This window comes from Paramormyrops kingsleyae, chromosome 6 (assembly GCF_048594095.1).
Source record: "Paramormyrops kingsleyae isolate MSU_618 chromosome 6, PKINGS_0.4, whole genome shotgun sequence".
NCBI classification, from domain to species: domain Eukaryota; kingdom Metazoa; phylum Chordata; class Actinopteri; order Osteoglossiformes; family Mormyridae; genus Paramormyrops; species Paramormyrops kingsleyae.
Genome location: NC_132802.1, coordinates 34,905,641 through 34,928,840, shown reverse-complemented (window position 1 = coordinate 34,928,840; position 23,200 = coordinate 34,905,641). Strand labels below are relative to the sequence as shown.

The window sequence follows — 23,200 nt, the reverse complement described above, 5'->3', positions numbered from 1 at the left end:
CCAGTCTGTCACAGGGCACAAGGCATGGGTACACACTGGAGGAGATGCCAGTCTGTCACAGGGCACAAGGCAGGGGTACACACTGGAGGGGATGCCAGTCTGTCACAGGGCACAAGGCAGGGGTACATAAGAACATAAGAACATAAGAAATTTACAAACGAGAGGAGGCCATTCGGCCCATCAAGCTCGTTTGGGGAGAACTTAGCTAATAGCTCAGAGTTGTTAAAATCTTATCTAGCTCTGATTTAAAGGAACCCATGGTTTTAGCTTCCACTACAATAGCAGGAAGACTATTCCATACTCTGACTACACGCTGTGTAAAGAAGTGCTTCCTCAAATTTGTTTTAAAATGTTCTCCCGCTAATTTCCACTTATGGCCACGAGTTCTAGTATTTAGACTAATATTGAAATAGTCATTTGGCTGAACGGCATCCAGACCCGTTAGAATCTTATAGACCTGAATCATATCCCCCCTTAGCCTCCTTTGCTCAAGGCTGAACAGATTCAGTTCCGCTAACCTCTCCTCATAAGACATTCCTCTAAGACCAGGAATCATTCTCGTAGCTCTTCGTTGCACCTTTTCTAAGGCAGCAATGTCCTTCTTGAGGTATGGTGACCAAACCTGCACACAGTATTCTAGGTGGGGTCTTACCAAGGAATTATATAAGTGTAACATCACCTCCCTTGACTTAAACTCCACACATCTAGAGATATAACCCAACATTTTGTTCGCCTTTTTTATTGCTTCCCCACATTGGCGAGAGTGGGACATGGAAGCATCAACATACATACCGAGATCTTTCTCGTAATCAGCTACCTTTATTTCAGTGGAACCCATAAAATATCTGTACTGTATATTTCTGCTCCCTGCATGGATTACCTTACATTTATCTGTGTTAAATTTCATCTGCCAAGTATCAGCCCATTCGCTAATTAAATCCAGATCCCGTTGGAGCCTCTCTGCTGCTAGATTAGTATCTGCTACCCCGCCCACCTTAGTGTCGTCTGCAAATTTAACCAGTTTACTGTATGTATTCGTGTCAATATCATTAATGTAAATTAGGAACAATAGTGGTCCTAAAATTGAACCCTGCGGTACCCCACTATAAACGGAGGCCCACTGTGACATAGTGCCTCTAATAACTACTCGCTGCTTCCTATCAGTTAGCCAGTTTTTGATCCAAGCTGCCACAGTTCCTAAAATTCCTGCAGCTTTAAGCTTTAACAAGAGCCGTTTGTGGGGGACAACATCAAAGGCTTTCTGGAAATCTAAGTAAATCACATCATAGGCCTTTTTGTGATCAATTTCACTTGTAGCTTCCTCAAAGAACTCAAGCAGATTCGTTAAGCAGGATCTACCTCTCCTAAATCCATGTTGGCTATCCTTTATAATGTTATTTGCATCTAGGTAATCTACCATTTTCACTTGATCTCTGGTACAGCATGGAGGGGATGCCAGTCTGTCACAGGGCACAAGGCAGGGGTACACACTGGACAGGATGCCAGTCTGTCACAGGGCACAAGGCAGGGGTACACACTGGACAGGATGCCAGTCTGTCACAGGGCACAAGGCAGGGGTACACAATGGACAGGATGCCAGTCTGTCACAGGGCACAAGGCAGGGGTACACACTGGACAGGATGCCAGTCTGTCACAGGGCACAAGGCAGGGGTACACACTGGACAGGATGCCAGTCTGTCACAGGGCACAAGGCAGGGGTACACACTGGAGGGGATGCCAGTCTGTCACAGGGCACAAGGCAGGGGTACACACTGGACGGGATGCCAGTCCGTCACAGGGCACAAGGCAGGGGTACACACTGGACGGGATGCCAGTCTGTCACAGGGCACAAGGCAGGGGTACACACTGGACGGGATGCCAGTCCGTCACAGGGCACAAGGCAGGGGTACACACTGGAGGGGATGCCAGTCTATCACAGGGCACAAGGCAGGGGTACACACTGGACGGGATGCCAGTCCGTCACAGGGCACAAGGCAGGGGTACAGCATGGAGGGGATGCCAGTCTGTCACAGGGCACAAGGCAGGGGTACAGCATGGATGGGATGCCAGTCCATCACAGGGCACAAGGCAGGGGTACACTTTGGATGGGATGCCAGTCTATCAGAGGGCACAGGGCAGGGGTACAGCATGGAGGGGATGCCAGTCCATCACAGAGCACAAGGCAGGGCTACACTTTGAATGGGATACAAGTATCCAGAAAACAAACTAACTGAATGAAAGGACCCATTTTGTTCACATCTATCAAACGGAATTTATAACTAAAATTTTATAAACTCTAAAATATGTACACACACAGACCCAATTCTGGATGAATAAACACAGAGAAATAAAACACAACTTAAACATAAATATGTAAAGTCTAATGAATATTTGAATCAAGGAAGTTTGAAATTGATCTGCAAACATACAAAATGCAGCTAAAATAATTATTCTTGGTATTAATGCTTATGCTCTATGTCCTAACAACTAAAATGTTTTTAGGGCATATGTTTCATTCCAATGGAGACAGGGGATTCAAAGCATTGTTAATTCCAAAAACAGCCTTTCAAAAGACACCTTTGAGGGCTCTATTTTAGAACAAATTTAGCATATCTGTCTTGGTTTTAGACAAATGACTGCATTATTCAATGTGAATAGTTTCTTTTGGCGTGAAAACAATGTATATGCACTAGGAATTAACTGTCATGTGGCCTTAATGCAATTGTGCAGAGAAATGCTTGCAATTATGCAGAAAACCTCATTTGACCTCTGACCTCTCCTAGGAGGCCAATTCTGCTGGATATGGGAAGTGGTCACCAAAGTATAAAATCTCATCCAACTGCTACAGTCATAAGGCCAGAACATTTCTCATAATATGCTCATCAACTGACTGCATGGAGACATAAATTCAATATATCAGCAGGGACCCATGGACACATATTTTTTGTTTTCTTAATGATCAATTACCCCTTAAGGACACGACAGAAAGCTGTCTTAAGAGAGTCCTTCTAAATCAGCCGGATCCCTCTCTGACTTTTGCATATCCACAATATTAAATGTATAAATAAAGCTTCAAAGAAGTGTGTAATGATTGCAAGTGAGCAAGGTCTACTAACTACCTAATGAGAGCTATCGTAGAAAGTCTTCCGGTATAAAATAGTTTGTTTTTAACAGACTTGGGCAAGAGTAGTGAGATTACAGTATTGTAAAAGCAGAAAATTTATTTTAGCTACTTAAACACATCACAGATTATTCTCTTTCACCCAGCTGGCATAATCTAATGCAGACAGGTTATTGCAGAACAGTTATAGCTTATCTGTTTGTCTTCGAAGTGGAGTTAAGACCATATTTAGCAGAGTTAAAGGAAGCTTTGGTGCAGAGTCTTGAGCATGTATGTGTGTTTGAGATTCTGGAAAGCCAGACAGACCTACAGCATCAACATGCTGATGGGGTCACACACTGGAATGGGACCACCTGCCGTCCGCCCTGCCTACTGGCAGCGGCTGAAGCCGTAAGGGATAACAATGTTCAACATACATTTCTGTCGACGCCGTAAACTAATAAAACATCAGACGTTAGACATGCTGTACCTGAAAAAAGCTGCGCTGTTGTTATCAACTCTCACCACCTTGTGGTGGGGATATGCTATAGCAGTACTTTTTTTTTTTTCCAAAATGAAGAAACTGAGCACACTTGAACAGCAGATTTTCACTATTCTTGAAGTTTCACTAAACCACAAAGCAGCAGTCTTTTAAATTTTTACTCTGACCAAACAGAAAATCAATTCAAACAGTAATTTATGGTATTTTGAAAATGAATAATTATTGTAAGATTCTTGAATGAAAATGCAAAACATCGCAAATCCAATATGTTTATCATCTCTGAGCCACAGTCTGGAAATAAACTGATTTGTACATGGAATTAGAATTGAGTCTCTCCTCTCTAGTCATTGTTTTTTGCTCTTGGTCTAAGTTCCTGCATTAGAGAATTAGATTGGGCTTGAGGTTAGTTCTAGTCTTAGAAAATGAGTTTGACTTTGGTACAAAAGTTGACCTAAGAAAATCCACCTGTTAATGGTCTTGGTCTACTACAGTTACTCTCCAAGACAGACATAAATGTTAGACTTAAATGATGTCATGGTCATAACAATCATTTTGTGCTCACATAATTTTGATCTTGACCTTGGTCTGAAATGGCTTCATTTGTCATGATTCTAGCCCACTGGCATGACCCCTGTCCACGTTTTATCCACACAACAGACATACAAAAAACCACAAATATACCAAATCATTTTGAAGAAATTGATCTGATTACTAATAATGGGAAAATGTTGATATTTTCACTAAATGCTCATTCTGCAATTGATCTTTTGTAGAGAGCTGTTACAGAATGATGCCGCTAAACAATCGGAATTCTCTGAAGGTAAAGATCAAAGAAATCAAAGAAACGAAAACCTGGAAAGTAGAGATAAACACAGAGTGACCACAATTAACTTTTTCCAAAAATGCAGTCGCTGCCATCCCAAGGAAAGCCTTGAAGAAATAGCACAAACACTTTGATAATTTTTGGCACAAATGAGAGAGGCATTTATTCTCTTCTCCTCTATTTACAAAAATTCAAATATTTGCAGTTTTCAGGCGCATATGTAGGAACACGGCCAAAACATAATAGGAAGGAATCTGAACCATATATATATATATCTGAACCATATATAAATCATATATGTTGTCTGGCATAATATATTATTAAATTGCGATTATGTTGTATTATTGTTTTTCAATGCATGCAATGAGTTTGAAGCACAATGACAAAACAGCCCTTCATTAGGGTCAGCATAAAGATTTTTGGAGAAATATCACGGCAGACCAGCTGTTTCCATAAGCTACTGTATTGTAGAGGAATCCTATGGTACAAGGAGAGCCAAATAATTCAACGGCAACAGTCAAGCCGATGCAGGCACCAAATCTACCAAGTAAAAGTGGGAAAGAAAGACAAGCCGACTATGAATGGTTCTCATTCAGGAGTATCGCTCAGTCACTTAGTGGATGGTGATCATTTTCCACTGCCTTGAGATTCCATATAATTGTGTTTCACTGCATTTGTAAATTCAGTCTGATTCTGTGCGGGGCGCGGAATTAGGAAGGATGTGGCATAGGAGGTCACTTTGTTCGCTCCATTGCAGCGCGTGCTATGCGACTTCGGGAACTGCACTGTGGAAGCCAAATGAACAGTGATTAGGGGCAGACAAAAATGCAGTAGAAAGATTTTACACAAAATACGCACATTGCCCATGCAAATCAGAAACTGTACTATATTTCCAAGAAATTGTGAGGTGAACGGGGTAGGAGGGGAGGTACTTTAGTTGTTCCAATTTTCTTGAATTTGTCCCTATCGCTTCTTTTCCAACAGAAGAATGCAGTAATGATTGCTCTAGTAATTACTGTACCATTTTTTTCCGCCTGCTCAGAAAGCCAGGGCAAACTATTAGTTTTAATTTTTAGACAACTCGCCAGGGCTTTGATCCAAGCAAGAAAAGAGAGGGGGTAAAAAAAAAAAAACAGCCCACCCAACTATCGTGCACAGCTGCAACGTGTTCATTCCTACCCCTAACTGTTGTGTATAAACAGCAAAGGCCTGCTGTAACCTGGCCAGAATGGGTTATCGCCCTGCATAGCAAACCCAAATAACCACTACCGCACCTCCAACCACAGCCATTGAGGATGAACGGAAAGCATTAAGATAAAAGCTGTCCACCTTTCCAGAATCAGACCTGTACTGATGTTGACCTTTTGGATGAAGAATTATGAAGATTCAAAATGTTTAAGGCACAATATAGGGCATTGCTTGTATTTTTAGAAACAGGTACTCCAGTAATCTTACAAAACCCTGAAAAATAATCAATTCCATAATACAACCTCTTCAAAAAACAAATCTTTTGCATCGTAGCTGGAGTGCCAATTTGATTATGGACGATTTCATTCATAGCTGACTGCTTTATCGGGTTGATGGTGGTTTGGCACAATAAAATTTTATAGAATAAGTCTTCAGTAGAATTTGTATTTCTTTTACAGTATGCTCAAAGCTATTGCTGCTTAGTTTTATATTTCACAAGGGACTGGCTTTATTTATGCTATAAACTAGTTGTATACTGGAAGTAGTGACCTAAGAGTCTTAACAGGAAATGGCCCAAGTCGGTGACAGTCTGGGCAAGACAGTGACTCAAATGTGTGGTGTCTGTAGGATGCGCATAGGCCGTAAATGTTTGCAAAGATTTCACAAAAAAATGCCGCAATGTTATACTGGCAAATTTGCTCATGTACAGAAAAGCCCCTTTGGAAAAGTACACATTTTAGCACAAATTTTTAAGCGGGATAAGCCACAAGCTCGGGTGTCTGACATGAACATCACTCAGTGCCTCCCTTGTGCGCAGGTGTAATTGTAGGCTGTCCAAAACAGGGCAGCCAGCCTGCTTGCAGCTCTTAAAAGCTGCTACACGATTTGTAATAGGACAGGAACACAAGAGGAATGATAATCCCATGTGAAAAGGGGCCTGATGCTGCAGAAACACGAGGGCCAAGATCAGATTCTAAAGGGGCTTACTGAGCTGAACTGGCACGGCTCAGAGAAACAGGCCTCATAATGTGTCTTTGATAGAGCAACTGTAGCAAGGGGGTGCGCAAAGTGGGGACGAAAGGCCAGGCGGATTAAGGTCAGGCAAACAGCGCTGTGCCGTCCAGTCCGCGGGCCGGGACCCCATCAACTAGGAAACTGATACAGACTACATTATACAGAACTGATACAGACTACATTAAACAGAACTGATACAGGAAAAATCATAATCATTTGGGAACGCAGGTGAGCAGAAGCGAGATCTACAGCTGAATCAGAGTCTCAGTGCCAGAGACTGAGATCAGACCTGCAGAGAATTATTATGGGCTGGCTGAGAATGAGAGTGGAGGTGTCTCAAGGGGTTTACCATCTGCATGCCAGATCGCAGGCATTTCCATAGAAGCCCCTGTCAGGCTGAATGTCCCACAGAAATAGGGGGCGGAGTTAGGCAGGAAGTGGTGATCAAGCACTTATCAAATCCTACAGGATTAGACAAGGTGTCCTCCAAGTTCATGCAGAAGGACTGCAGCCAGCACTGTTTCCGGCAAATGTGGTGTTTCCCCTCACTTGGGAAGATCGTCTCTTTAATCTGAGAGACAGATCTGTCTTCTCCTCAGTGTGGCTTGTTCCTTCGCTCTGGGCCTGAAGCTTGATGCATCTATTAGGCAAACTGTTACCAGCCCAAACTACACTGTGGCGAATCTGGCCTGCACACACCGTCTACATCAATTTGTAGTTCAGGACAGGCCTGGAAACCGGGGAAGGAACACACTGTTTTCAGCTTGCCAAAAACTCTGGACAGCTCAACATTAACAACCTAAATGTCATTCCAATTAATTACCTTGCCCACAGCACATAGTTTTCATCCGATGTAGAAATTTAAGGATTAAGTCATAAACACTTGTATAAACAAATGGCACTTTGTACACTACAGGTCTGCACTACAATGCAGTGTGAATCCCCATAAATCAGAAATGATCACATACAGTACATGGAAAACTTTTATTTAATACTTTTTTATATGTTGCCGAGTGAATGGCTGAGTGAATTTTTCCATATATATAGAAAATTTAACTGTAATTTCTAATCCATGCTCAGTAGCGTGCAGTGAGCAAGCTTGCATCAATAAAACAGCAGTGTTTTATTATTTTTACCGCAGCTATAGCAAATTTGATTATCTAAACATGCGGTTGTAATGCAGACCTGATTCTGCTACGTTTTAATTAGACCCACTAAGAAGCAGACCACAGACATCTCATTTCTCTTGCTCTATCACAACATAAATACACTGTCATTTTACTGCACAGTGCATTGCAGGTGACGCTCTGATCTTCCCCAAACAGGCATTTTGTTCGATTCGGAGCTCGGCCCCAGCACGTGACGGCCAGGTTCCACCCTGTGCCAAGCACCCAGACTGACTCGCCATTCCAAACCAGAGCCTTTTCAGCGGACGGGATGTATGATGTATTACTATCTTGACAGCAGTACTGAGGGACGCCTGGGGCAGTTTAATGTCATGGACCCGCGGCTGAGGCTGTATAAGGATGAGTGAGCAGCAGAAATGAGTCAGTGACCATTTCCATAGAAACATCACAGATGGGAGCAGGACTGTCCTGATGTATCATGGCTCTGTTGCCCGACATTTATCTGTGTTTTTGAACACTGCAGTAAACAAATTAAATTATTATGAATCAGAAATATAAATGACATTTTGCATACAAATAACCCTAAATATTCACATTGAACACATTATTTTAAACAGTAAACTGCACAGAATATTTGATTGTAAAACTGGATATACTACACGTCATATAGTTTGAGATTCTTAAAGCAATTCTGTCCATTTTGGACTCTGCATGACTGAAGTTCACCCTGATGAGAATAAGATCAGGGTGACCACACATGTGTATTCTTCATTTTATATAACGATCCTGAACTTGCGGGCACTGGTGCATGAACACATTATTGGCAACAATCCTAGATTCAACATGTGGACTTGGCCATTGCTTTAGGGACTCTAAGCAGCATCACATGAATAATTTATGTCAGCTGTTCATATATCTTGACCTTTCACCTTCAAAAGCATTCTGAAAGTAAACACCTTAATGGAAATTCCCTGCATGTGGAAAAAAAGGCAAATAAAAATCAGATTCTGGGTTCTAAAAGTACAGAAAAGAATCACATAAAATACACAAGTCTGTATTATAGCTCCATCTGTATTGTTATTGTTATTACTGTTTCTGATGCCAAAGTCATTATGGGTATTGTAAAAACAGATGACATCCTTCTTGTCTGCACTACCACCCTTGACCACTGAGAGGTTTGGCTGGTCACTGCTCTAAGTGTCTTGGCACAGTAGTGAAGCTGCCATTATCCTGCAGTCTGGCTGTTTATCCGCAATTAAATGCATCGGCGCAGGGCAAGATTCGAATGGGAATATTATTATCATAAGACCAATGTTATTGCAGTAACACAATTTCAGAAAGAAATGGATCATTACAGTATTTTCTTAAATGTTCCAGCACAGTGAATGCATTTTACTGCTCTTGGCAGAGTCTGCATATCTCATTCTCTCGCAAGAAGGAGCATTTGGTCATTAAAAAACTCTAAGCATGCGTTAAAGTAAAAGGGGGTGATTACATCACACAGCTGAAAAGAAGTCTCCGAGTCAGGTGGCTTCCAGCTCGTCGGTGGAGCAGCTCAGCTCTGCATGTCTCCTCTGCTAACAGCCACCTCCTACATAATCAGGGCTTTGCAGCTAATAATATTAATTATATTATGAACACGGGTCTAGGAGGCTTGCTGGTCACCCATTGTCTGGCCTTGCCAGGGATCACTCTATGTGACTCAGCATTTCCTCCATTCAGCCCAATTATGGCCTACAAATCGGTATCTGCTGAGAGAAGGGTGCAGGCCACCTGTCACACTCCAGGTGCCTTTACAGTCAAAGGCATCGTGCACCAAAGAGAATGGCCAAGCGTGTTTTCACACCTTAGCATAGCCCTGCTTTCTGCCAAACAGAATCACATGTTCATGGATTACAGGTATCACATGTTCATGGATTACAGGTATCACATGTTCATGGATTACAGGTATCACATGTTCATGGATTACAGGTACCACATGTTCATGGATTACATGTATCACATGTTCATGGATTACAGGTATCACATGTTCATGGATTACAGGTATCACATGTTCATGGATTACAGGTACCACATGTTCATGGATTACAGGTACCAATGCTGACTGGCATCCTCTCAGGCAGCTCAGTCACCAGGGCCGTCGTTAGACATAAAGCCTCCCTAAAATGTTCTTTAGCCCCCCCAAAATAAATGTATATTTATTAGCTGAATAGTTTTTTTATAGTATATATAACCTTGCCATTGTCCCCCCCTAGTACAGAATAAGCCCCCCAATCCATTCCCTGACTATGCCCTTGGCAGCTGCTTATGCAGCCTGGTCGTTAAGGTGTTCATTTCAGAGGTACTCTTGTCTTCACTGACAACAGCATACACAATTATAAAGCACACACACCCCGCTACTAATAAATTACATTTAAATGCCGTTGCTGATGTTTGTAGACGCAGAGGACAGCCCATGAATAGGACTTAAATAGCTGAATTCAGTCTGCTGATAACCCACCCATTTCCATTGTGCAGGATTGTATTCTCTCTGATTCTGATTGTATTCTCTCTGATTCTTTCATTTTGGAATGAAGGCTCCTTGACTCTTTAAACCTCCAAATCATGCTATCGAAGAACAATCACAGTGAACACTACAGTGTCAATGTGCCACTTATATCAAGCGTAAATCAAACATGCAGCCTTCATTTAAGTCAAGTATTGACTAGCCAATAAGGTACAGTTGAGCAATGAGTTCAGGGAAAATATTCCTTCATGGGAGCAGCATGGCATCCCCCAGGACGAACACGCCGTGAAGCCTTTCAAGAGGCTAATAACAGCTTGTTCACACAATAATCTTGTTTTGATATCTTACCAAAAATGTACATACTGCAAGGCAATAGGGTTTGAATGTTTCCTATTATAATCACTACCACCAAAAAAGCAATATAAAAACATATGGGCAGAATTTGTTCCTAAATGTAATTAACTGAGCAATTTTACCAGTGGTTCTAGTTTATTCTGAAAACCTTTACTAGATAAGCCATAGGAAGGACAGATGGACTGTTTTCTTCTAATAGTTTCCTCCATATGTGACCAGCTTTCCATTTTATGGGAACATGGCATTGTAAACACTATGACACTGAAGTGCTGTTTTTATTTTGAGTGAGACTGTATACCTTCATATGTAAACATAGTTATAATTTGGCTTGACAGAACTTCCTCCCGATTACAAAGGTGAAAGCTGCCAAAATGTCGCCAAACTCTGCAGCCGTTGACTCTGCCCTGGTCTGTTACTTCCAGGAAATGGGAGTCTTGGCAGTTCTCTCGAATGTGCAGCTCCCACCCCCCCCCTCGGACACAACGTGTGCATGTCACAGGCACAGGGGGTCGTGGTGGTGATGGCCCATGCGGGGAGCTGTTATTTTACAGCAGTGGCTGGCCGACGGTCTTGTTCGGACTGGTATTTGATGGCAGGTGGCCGCCGTCGGAGTACAGAATCTGTCCCCAGCTGAGGGGAGAGTCACACTCGCCGACTCTGATCTGTACAAGGCGCCTCCGCCTCTGCCAGTGTGGGCGCACATGGTCCCCGCGTCCCTCTCCCCACTCACCCACAGCCTGAGCCTCAGAATCCCACCCCCCCCCCCAAAAGCCACCCAACTCATGCACACGTGCTCACTTGCTGCCGTGGCATCACAGGATTAGCAGCCAGACCGACTCCGGTTTCCCGCCGGTTGCTCTTTGCCCCCCTTTTGTAAAAGGCCACACGAAACAATTCGCAAACTTCAAGCGATTAATAATTTCCTGGGCACGCTAAAAAGGTGGGAGTGAATCGCCTCGGCTGGGGGTAGGTTCACAGATTAGCCATTCTCCTTACCCAACTATTTATAATGATGTAACCGTGCATCATTATAAATAATTTACATAAAAGCCGTCATTACCAGTTTGGTGGAAGCAGGTAACTCGTACTCATCAACCGAAATGGGGACCAAAGCAGGGACAGCTGGCTCGTAGCCGGGAGCAGCACAACCAGACTGAGGAATTCCTTCTCTCTTACTTCAAAACAGATGCACCAGCCCAACATTGTTCCTAATCTCTTACCTTTTTTTGGTGGAAACATTCTTTAAGCTTTAAGATTCTTTTCTGTTCCCCGTGGAGCAATTATGAATGCTCCTAAAAGCCACTTTTTAGGTTATAGGGGGGATCATTTCCTATAACAGCGCTATTCAATTCTGGCTCTTTGGCCACACACTTCCATTGAGATCATCCACTTAATTCATGCGTACAACGTGCGTGAACCAAGGAAAATAAATGGTGACGTGGTGTAAACACATGCATATACCTGTACTCCATGAAGCCATTTTCATTAAGTGCTTGTCCTATTCAGGGTCTTGGGGGGGGGGCATAAAGGTACCTTAAGAAAGCCCCATAGCAACACAGGGAGAACATGCAAACTCCAGACAGATGGAACCCTAGATCGCAGAGGTGTGAGGTGACAGTGCTAACCACTGCACTGCCACGCCGCCCCATACATACAGTATATGCTGAATTAAAAACTCAATCCAACAAACACATACACACATAAATACACTAATAATGCAACTGCTAGCCAGCTGTTTCCTTTTTAAAATACTGTAACTAGTAGCCTCAGCACCTGATTACTCCCTTTGTGAACTATATCTATAACATTTGAAATTGTGCTCTGGGGCAGCCATACAAATAATATGTCTTGTTCCTGGGAAGAAATAAAGTTTTAATTCTGAGCCTAGCAGCAACATATTGGCCTACAGTCTACCCCAGACCTGGCACCTGGGGAGAGTGCAATTTATAGATTTCACTTGCACATGGGAAACAGGAAGTTTGGAAAACCTATCATGGCAATAGGTCCTTCCAAAGCTCTGCACAATATTTACTCTGTGATTAATGACTTGGAACACCTGTAAAATATTTCTGAAAGCAAACTTCCTGTGTATTAAAATTTATCTTAAATTGAGACCAATGTAAACTCTTTAAACATGGTCCCGGGTTTCTGTTATACATGACAGCCACTTTAGGTAAATATAGCCATTATTGATACAGTTTGCTTTTTGGAGGCCGAAAGATCAGAAGCGTCCATAGTGAATTCCCAGAGAAAGACCTATAAGACTTTTTTGTTTTGTTCTAACAGGCAGGGGCTGATTTTTAATCATTTCACTGCATCAGTAATAGGTCACTAGGAACATGTTTAGGACTGGCATTCTGTCCAGGGTGCTCCCCTGTGTTCCCTGGGATAAGCTGCAGGTTCTCCATGATATTCTCCTGGAGATGCAGATTGAAGATAGATGCATAGATGCGCTAAATAAGCTAAATCTGATGAAATTTTATATGATTACGGATCTGTTTACAGTCAACTAAGGGAAGTCAAAGCAGCCCCTTAATCCAATGTCGCAGGACGTCTAGCAAGGGTCCCAGTCTGGATCTGCCTTTGCTATGGTCTCCCATAAAACATTACGCATAATCCGGTATCATTTGTGCTTCCTGATACATTAAGGCAGGCTTAAAGGAGACGGGTGACGGTGTGTTTACATCCAGTCACACGGCGCGCACATGCAACACCTCCCAGGAAGCTGCAAAGGAAGTGCGAGGCAAAGGCTGTTCCCACAGTGAAAGTGCTGATGTATATACTGGGGAGCGAAAGCAAGAGAGAGAAATATATATTTGTAAGACACCCCGGGGGCCAGGGAAGGGGGGGGGGGGGCAGGCAGGAAACTCTCTCACGCCCCATTCTGAGGCCACTCCGTTTCAGACTGAGCAAAGCATCTCTCGCTGCTTAATGGGAATAGGTGCTGACAGGCCGGCTCGAGTGGGAAGCCAGTGGCAGGCCAGGGGCTTATGAGGTGCACTGTTTAGGGGCCTAATCACATATAACCCGGAGAGCACAAGCAACATGAAACAGAAGAAGAGAGAAAGGCTGGGGACAGGCTAATAGGGGTTTTCCCCTCAAATGCCACATGCGTCCAGCGTCTGACAGGGTAAAGATCCTCCCAGAAAGGTCAGACACAGCACGGCACTGTGTGGGCGACACCCCCAGAGCGTGATGTCATAGCCAAACCACTAATCCTCATTAACGCCTGTCTCAGCGCGGCCTCCACCCCCGCCAAGGGAGCAATTAAGACAGGGTGCATTATTCAAAGCACAGTGAGGGGCTGATGTCCTGGGCGTTCTGTGTAAATGGCAGAGCAGATTAACTGGAAGATGAGTCAACAGATTCTGGGGGGGGGCATAATCATCTACTTTTTTATAATAAAAGTTCAGCAGTCAGAAGAACGCCAAAAAGTCATTTCTTCGATCAAGAAAACATTCATAAAGATAAGGAAAAACAGCTCCTGGCTCACTAAATACCATGACGTCCTGAGGGCTGTAATTAGCAGGTACAGTGACTAGTACATGACAGGCTGCTTGGCTGGCTCCTCCCCCAGCCACTAATGAGGTTGCCATAATCCTTTTACCGCTAACCATGATTGATGCACGGTGCCCATTACGCCAGCATCCATAATCATCAACTTCATTTCATAACCTTACATTGGTGTCACATTTAGATTCCGTTCACTGAATCACTCGTGAATCATTATAAATGTGACTAATTATAGCTATAAAGATAACTAGTGTTTGTTAGGAGGGTGAGCTGCTGTGCCCGTGTGTGTCAGAGTGCACTGTGTTTCCCATAGATTTTTCCAGTAAGTATCCAGTGGCTAGAGCCACCATGCTGTCGGTTTTCCTGGCTGACCACTGCACACTGGAGCACCGATAAAGTAAATGAGAACAAATGTGCACACAAAAAAAAAAAACCAGTGAGTGAAAAAAGAAGCACATACGTCTGTGGAGACGTGCGCATGATTTCTGTTTGTGTTGGCCGGGGCCAGCAGCGATCCGGTATCTCCGGTGGCTACGCGGTGAATAGGCTTCTTTCACTGTCATGCTATGGGGCTGTGTAGTGGGGAAGGGCCTCACGCTGACACGGCAGCGGGGGAGGGAACTGGGCATCGACCCCCCGGCCATGTGGGGGACACAGCGGCCGCGACTGGCTCTCCACGAGCCGACAGCCACATACCTTTTTCTGAAGGACGTTGACCTTCCGTTCCTTCACCTCCAGCATATCCTTCATGTCGCGAATCTCCCCAGCCAGTGTCCCCTTCTCTTCCGTCAGGTCCTGAAGTTGCTTGCTCTTCTTGTTGAGGAACGACTCTTTTTCTTCCAAGCGCAACCTCAGAGCGTCAACCTGAAAGGGATCGAACGAAGATCGAGCTGTTAGCACCTCCTTTTCATATTGATATTGCATTACGCCGGCATATTGCGTTACCTCATTAAAGTTGCACAGATACATTTTTCATGACGGAAACTGACAGAAAAGTAGGCCGGCGAGCGAGAGATGACGGAGGCCTGCTCACACCACCGTCATGTGTGAATCATGAAATTTCTCTGGAAGATGATTTACAGACTTGAGCCACAGACTTTGCTAATTAACAGCGATCCGAGTCACATCGCTGAATAATGAGTGCTGTCAAGTGTGTAGACAGCCCTCTGAACTTCAAGAGCGGGCTGCTAGGCATGATGTGACGGGCGAAACGGATGGCGTCGAAACCCCGGAAGAAGCGCAGGCTGGCGGGGAGGATTTGCTCCGACACGGCGCAGCTTGTGTTACATAAACGATTATCTCATCATTAATCTTTATGCCGGGCCTTTTGTTTCATTCTTGCTCGGGTGCACAAATGTGGCATCACAAAACCAACTTGTAGACGTGTCGTACTTTAACCAAAATTCACGTTTTTTTTGATAAAATTTACATTGATCCCCTAGAAATAAATGAAAGTATGAGGATTTGAGTCTGCTTACAATGGCAAAGGCTTAAACCAAATCGTTAAATGTTAAGGTCCATTTATACACTTTTGGTTGTATTAGCAGAAGCCTAAACAGATTCATGCAAGCCAAATATAAAAAGTTCAACCGCACATTAAACATTATAAATAATGGTACTGCTAACCATAACTATTTACAAAAATAATAAGTTGATAAATTCATTGACTTCATGAGATCTTACAACCTGGCTTTCGAAAGAAAAATTGACATTTGAAGTACATTACAATTGGGAGAAACCCAAAATTAAGATGGAAGTCATTAGGCATTGCTTTATTAGTCATGGGTTTGCATGCTAGCTGAGAGGACAGGGCCACCTGTGATTCCCGTCTGACACGAGGCCAAACGAATCTGTAGCACAGCTCACTGGAAATCACAAGTGTCTTAAAATCATGAATGAGGATCCAGTGCAGGCTCACTACTATTATTGTGAGGTAAGTTTGAAAATGCACTTGCATATATTCTATCATCCCTCATTTATACTCTGTTTGGGAAATTTGCTGGAAATGTGAAACAGGACGTTTGTGGACTGTGAAATGAATGAAAATCAAATGATTGGATTTTTTTCAAAGCCATATAAAGGTTGTTTGCATAGCGTAACATGCTCTCATAATAAGAGGTTAAGGCTTACTTAAACGTGCAGGTCAATCCAAAGTAAAGACACAACATGAAGGCTGTACCACGGTTCCACGCCTGAAAATCCGGTGTGCGACTCCTGATGTCCCAGTGGTCGGTACAGCAACATCAAACTCGAAGGAACTTTTATTGGACCCATAAACACACTGATGGGTTTTCAATTTCCTCCATAACTCAAAATGACAGATAAATAATTGACCTATTACTTAACTGCTCAACACACAGTTGAGAAAACAATTAATATTTTTGTTTTTAAAAGGCATATGTATAAATATAAAAAGTAACTATGTTCAACAGCATATGAGTTCATCCATTATTGGCTTCATGTCAAACCAAACCCCCAGAAGCCCTCTAACTCAGACTAGTCACTAATGTCTGTACTCTGATAATCTCTGACAATATAGGATCCCGAAACAAATCCCAGAAATGAAATTAAATTACACTCTAAAATATGCAGGTCGGCATTTTTTGTAGTTGATTTTAACACCTTTTGTTTTTAACACCTTTTGATTTTAACACCGGGACACTTTCCACCTCTAGATGTTAGAAATACAGTACATATCACTATCTGCTGCTAGAGAAAAAACGCTGGACTGCCCTCCAGCACAAGGCAGGTTGTTTTTGGGTGGATTCCCAGACTTTAGTGGCGCGATGGCGTAAGACAAAAGGCAGAGCAGTATGCAGCCTGTCCCTCTGGCACTGCGGGACTCGTTTAGCATGATCTATTGGACACCAGGCTACAACATTCTTTTTTTGCAATTAAAATGGGCCATTGGTTCTCTCTTGCAGCACAGAGCACACTGCGGTCCAATCCATTTCAGGCAGTCACGCTTGCATCCAGGCACAGCGGAGTATAGCTGTATTAAAAAAATTACCCTTCTCTGTTTAAAAAAACACAAAAGCCAAGTCTCTCCTGCTTTTCAGTCAACGCCACATAATTTTAAAAAGTCCTTGATATATTTTCAAGATTTTGTGGCTGCAAAACTATTAATTCTTGGCAATGTCACAGAGTGGGCTTTATTTCCCCCCTCCCACCGTCCCTCTTATAACAGCCAAATCTCATTCTGGAGTTCCATTCAAGAAGTAAAACAGAGGTCCACCATGCGCAGACAATATGTTCCTTCCTCTGTCTCCTTCCAGTTTAATAATGACGCCTTTGGCAGCAAATCATCACCCTTATAAAACACAGAGCGGTCTGGGCTGGCAATAAACAAGTCTTTCAGTACAGAGAGGACACAATAAACAGCTGGTACTCAAAGTGAGACAGCTTCATAGAGCTCTCAGTAGACAAATACACTGGACATCTAAATCTCCAATTCCTATCCAAGGTGCACATTCAGGCCTTTCATATGAGTGCTTGCCTGATTCAGAACTGCATTTAAATGTGGGTATTAAAAAATGATTAAAACAAACAAATTGAAATTGTCTCGATATAATTTTTTTGTGAGATTTCCAGCTCCAAGTTATATCTCACGTGGAGCACAAATAATGCAGTAGTACACGCTTACTTAATGTATTAATCAACCACAAACTAAATGGTAGTTTCATACTGATTCCATGTTTGTTCATGATTAATACTTGAGTAGTAACTGAGTTACTAAGTTGTGCCCCCTCAAGTAAAGTGTTACCACATTTTGATACATTTTTTATACAGTATCTGGTACCATTATCAACTGCATATCTCCCCAGACTTTCAACCTACAACTCTGGTTACATTAACTAGCTTCAAAACAACATAATGAATATAATTTATGTGTCTTTAAAGTCTGTTTTTGTCTTTGTCTGTACTTGGAATTGAAAATGCATCTTGCCAGGAAATAGTTTCTAGGACCAAAAAAGCACACACTTAATCAGCTACCTTTGAGCATCAAATGCGAGATGATAGTTCAGCCGCAGTTCACAAGGAAAGGCAAGTTAAACGCAAGAAAGTCTGTAAGATTTAAACACACATCAGCTGACAAGGCTAGCAAGGGCATGTCTGACAGAGACACACTGGCACAAACCTTCTTTGAGAAAGACAACTCAACCGTCATTCTCAGTGATGTAAAGGCCAAGGCAGGTGTTGTTTTGTGTAAATATAATACTTATAGCATCATCAAATGCCAATTTTGTGTAAAAATAAGGATAAAATATATTACTGCTTAAATCCCAAGGTCTGGTAATAACTCCTTTAACACTGCAAAAGCTGAAGCTCTTGTTTTCAAGCAGCTGTGAAATATTCTGTCCTTTGGCTGTTTCTACGAACAAGGCACACAGCAAGCCCAAAACACACCCATTTAATACATTTCTTACAAAATTAATCACTCCACTGTGCGGTGCAATATTTCAGTGAATATTGTTTATTTTACGAGCGATAATCCAATGCCGCGATTCATCACGGAAAGACCAAAAACAGTCATTTTACATAAACGTCTCTGCAGTGAGCAGCGCTGTTAGAAACTATGCTTTATTTCCGGTGGCCATGGAACAAGTGTGACGATTTATTATTCTGATCGTCTTTTTCCTTTGGTTTACCCTAAATATGTGTTTTTTTCCCCAATTATTTTTCTGTCATACTTTCTTCCACTGCTATATTGGAAAGCAAAATACAAATACAGACATATTTCACCTACTCAGCGTCTGCTTGATATTTAAGACCTTGCATGTAGCTGCAGTAGATACAGTAAGTAGCAAAGCTCTTATATGAATAGTGGATGATTCTAAAATTTCCCTTCGCTTTGGATGGGACTTTGCATAATCTGTTGTAACCACCTCTGAATTTATGCAAAGAAATACCAGCAAGATATACAGAAGATTGTCTACATACATTCCACATACATGACTTTAACTTCACTTCCAGGCCAGACTATTAGAATGCAAAGGTGCTTTGAAATGTAATTAAAGATCTTTTTTCCTCCCTTTTTTTTAAATCTGTAATCTGTTCATGATGTTACGAGGACACAGAGGACATGCAGAGAAGATCCACCAGAGCAGTAAAGGAGGACGCTCCCACAGAGCCTCGTTATTATGGGCTGAGACCCGCTTTGATGTCCATGCACCCGAAGACGGACCTGTGCATCAGAGGCCAGCAGAAATCCGCTCCCTGAGGGCCTCGCCACATGTTTAACTGCCAGCCACCCCGCCATACAGATGGGAGAGATTCATTAGCGTAATTAGGACACCTGAATACAGGCAGAGAGAGAGCAGCTGAAAAGACGAGAAGCTCAAGCCGCCCGTTGCTGAGCTTGACAGTGAAACGGTGACAGTGGCTGTGAGTGGCATCCCCAGACGGACACTAGGCCAAGACCAAAGCATCTTCTAACACTGACAGCAGTCTATGTGTGACTAAGGATCATGGCAACAGAGCTAAGCATGTCACTGCCCTGGAGGACAACCTGGCACAGGACAGCAAGTCATCTCAGGGCTCAGGGACTGTGGAGGAACCACATGCACGGCCCTGCAGGTGTGAGGCCACAGTGCTCACCACTCATCCACCACTTCTATTATTAACAAAAAATCATGTAAAGTTAAATAGTGACTTTGAGTTCTGTCCTACGCAGCAAGATGTATCAAGTGCCTGTGGTTTTAAAGAAGCCTTTAATAGTTAACCTGGGGCGTGTGATGATACAGGGCTCTGCAATCCGTCATCGGTAGACACAGGAAGTATTGTCCTACGTTTAGCTTTTATCCGTATTAAAGACAGTTGCCACAGACATGATGTCATACATGGATGTTCAATGGACTTCAGAGGGAACAAAATCTCAGGCCTGCTAAACCTTCCAGAGAAACAAGACTCCAGACAGGTCACTGAAGTCCTTGCATCAGCGGAGCACTGGTAAACATCACCCGTCGCACTGCACACTGCGTAATGAGTGACCGCAGTGAGAACGAGCAAACGGTCCAGCTCACATGGTGTTACCTACCGCAGCCCCGACAACGGCACTCGGCTGCGGGAGCGCGAGCGGCAGGCCTGCGTCACTCGGCCGCCGTGCAATCGTCTGAGAACGCGGGCACTTAAGCATCCACGCTGTCCTGTCATAAAACATGGAGGTCCCCTCCGCCCCCCACATTGGCCCCAGCTGTTAGCCTTAGGGAGATGATGGCTGCGATGGCTCTTTGTGACTCAGGAAACCCAAACAGCCGAATGCGCCGTCTGTCCTCCACGGCCCTGAGTCAGCCACTCGTCATCCATTACCTGTAACTCTCAATCTGGGGCAGCTTTGAACACAAGCAAGAACACAGAAACGAGCTTGATGTTACCGGCATTATCAGCAGAACATGACCCGTGATGTGAGAGAACGGTTACGGGCAGTGACAAGGCCTGCAATCAATTTTTATAAATATTCTTCATTTAGTGCAGATGCTTCATGATATAATCAAAAATGGCCACCTACTTATTTACAGTTATTTATTTATTTAGCAGAAGCATTTTTCCAGAGTGACGTATGAGTGGTGATCAGAGAGCAGGGTCTGCACATGTCGTCGTAGCAACTGGGACCTAATCAAGCATCCCATAGTGACATCACTCTGCCATGGGCTGTGAACCAGCTTCCACACACCTGAAGACACCATCTCACTGTGTTTGCGGAAATTAACTTCATAATATATATTTAATCCTTGAGTGATATTACTAAACAATCAGTGAAAGTGTCCTCTAAAAATATTTCTGCTACACTGGTATATTATGTTATGATTTTGCATTTTTAGAAATTTATACGAGTAGCTTGTTTTACTGTATGCAGTGATATTCTTCGGAAAAAAAATCAACTGAAGATAAATTATTAAGTGTGATATAACCATTAAATATAACTAAAACAACATTTTAGGGACCATATACTATGTTAATTAGTTAAACCACAACAAAGTCATTAACAACAACATAATCCCTTTCCTAGAATTAGCAGTATTATAATAATCATCAGAAGTCGGAAAATTAAGGTTATGGTTTGTGTTATTATTGTAGGGATCTGTCAGTGCGTGATTATTTTTCTAATAACTTCAAATATTCAGTACCGAACCTGGTTTTGAGGTTTTAATCTTTCTACGAAAGCGACTTGAATCAGACGCAAACAAGAGCTTTAGCCAGCAGTGTGGACGGTGAGACAGGTGCACATTCATTACTGTCCTAGCAGAAGACGGGGGACCTTAAAACAGTGTTTATCAGCCCAGGCCTCTGGGATCCCCACTCCTTCCCAACTGCCAACACACCCGTATTTGCTATTTGAAGTCCTTGATTGCTTGATTCTTTGGTTCAGGTACGCTGGGAGCTGGGAGGCAACAAAAATGCGAACTGTCTGGTGGTCTCTGAGGACTGGGCTGAGAAACACTGCCTTAAAGCTTTCTCTGCAGGTTTTCGAGCCAGGGTGCGGGGTGGTGTTTCGCACAGCTGCGAGGAAGTCCGCTGCCTTAGCCCTGCGGGAGGGGCGGCGAGCTTTCTGCTGCCAAGAACAGCACAAACTGTTTCGAGCGACTTTGCTCTACCAGGTGCCCTCACGGCAGGATAATCAAGATGAGAAATACCGCTGCACTGGCGACTGGCGGCGCCGGTCCAGGCAGGGCACAGCATAAGCTTGTATTCACTCCAGCCGGGCTCCTGTTGGCCCGGAATGCTGCCCGAATGCAATGCGCCGCTTATGCGCTACCAAAGCATTAGCTGACTCCATGATTCGGCTGAGGGGTGACCGTCACATAGGTGGCTCTTTACACAGATGCACGTGAAGCAGAAAAATGGAGGCCTTGTCTTATCTGGTCTTACCTTGTCTTATAATATTACAATACACAAATGCTATTAATGTGAAAACATTATTGAGAGACACACTGAACTTTCTGTTCAGAATACGTAAAATATTTTACTGTAAAGATGAGTAGAACCATTTTATGTGAATTTTCCATTTAGTTATTATGCTATAAAACAGTTCATATGCCACTCCAGTCTGCATGCTAATATCAGTCTCCTGTGACATTTCCATCATGGGAGGTGAGGATGTCGCTATCAGGGCAAAGTTATCAACTCGCCAAGTTATGGTATCCTGGCACTAGGAGGAAGCAACTACTCATTAATGAGGTAACGAGTTATTTACAGCTGGCGAGGACAGGAACTATTCATATACTTCCATCCATCCATCCACCCATCCTCTAACCTACTTATGGTCACAGGAGGTCCAGGAAGGGGTAGACCCTGGATGTAATGTTTGAAATACTCATTTATAATAAATATTTAAAAAGTTAAAACTTTACAAAATTATTGCCTATGGAAAAATACAGTAAATGAAAAAAGTAAATGGAAAAATTAAAAGAATACTGAGAAGTTGATGATACTTAAAGTAATTTTCTAAAAAATACTATTTGTAAAGGCATAAATATAAAGACCAACAGAAGAGCGGGTTGCTGTTTATTACTCATTCCCCAGACCGGGACCCCGGACTCTGTGTGACAATCTTAACGGCTCCATTCCTCTCCATCTGAGGGCTGGAATAGTCCGATTCCTACTCCCTACTCCTGAACTCCTCGGCACCCTTCGGCTCCGGTGAGAAATCTCTCCTTTCTTCCTTTCCTTTTATAGCCAGGCCGCGTTTTCGTGACATATTTAACTTATTATTACGAAGGAAAGTGAAGCCATCGGGGCAATATGACTGGGAGAATGAAACTAAAAGGATAGCCAGCCTGCAGTCTTCTGCCTTCAGTGACGAGGGGGGGGGGAGGAAATTGGTACCATATGTCAACAAAATAAGTGATGCACGAGCTTTCGTTTACTCTCAGTATCCCTTTGGGCAAAGTCAAGTAAAAAAGGGGTGGCCAGAAGGGCGGGGCGGTTAAAGGGGGCATGGTGGGGGGGGGGATGCAGCATGCCGACCTGGGCCCCTCGGAGAAGCAGGCCTCCAGTGATTAAGCACCGCACTCTGCAATCACTGCTTCAAATTCCCTGCCTGGCCACTCGCTGGGGTGCTGCCCCTTTCCAT

General features: G+C 43.2%; 1 protein-coding gene across 7 annotated transcripts in view; it reads right to left on the bottom strand.

Moving 5' to 3' along the window:
• Positions 1-23,200, bottom strand: part of LOC111848779 (ERC protein 2-like) — a 222,640-nt gene that overhangs the window by 137,503 nt on the left and 61,937 nt on the right. For all 7 annotated transcript variants that reach the window (XR_011992010.1, XR_011992011.1, XR_011992008.1 and 4 more), the window contains one exon: positions 14,824-14,991. Coding sequence is in view for 2 of the 7 variants with exons in the window: in XM_072713124.1 (XP_072569225.1) it covers positions 14,824-14,991 (168 nt within the window). In the remaining 5 variants the exon portion in view is untranslated. The remainder of the gene's footprint in view (positions 1-14,823; positions 14,992-23,200) is intronic.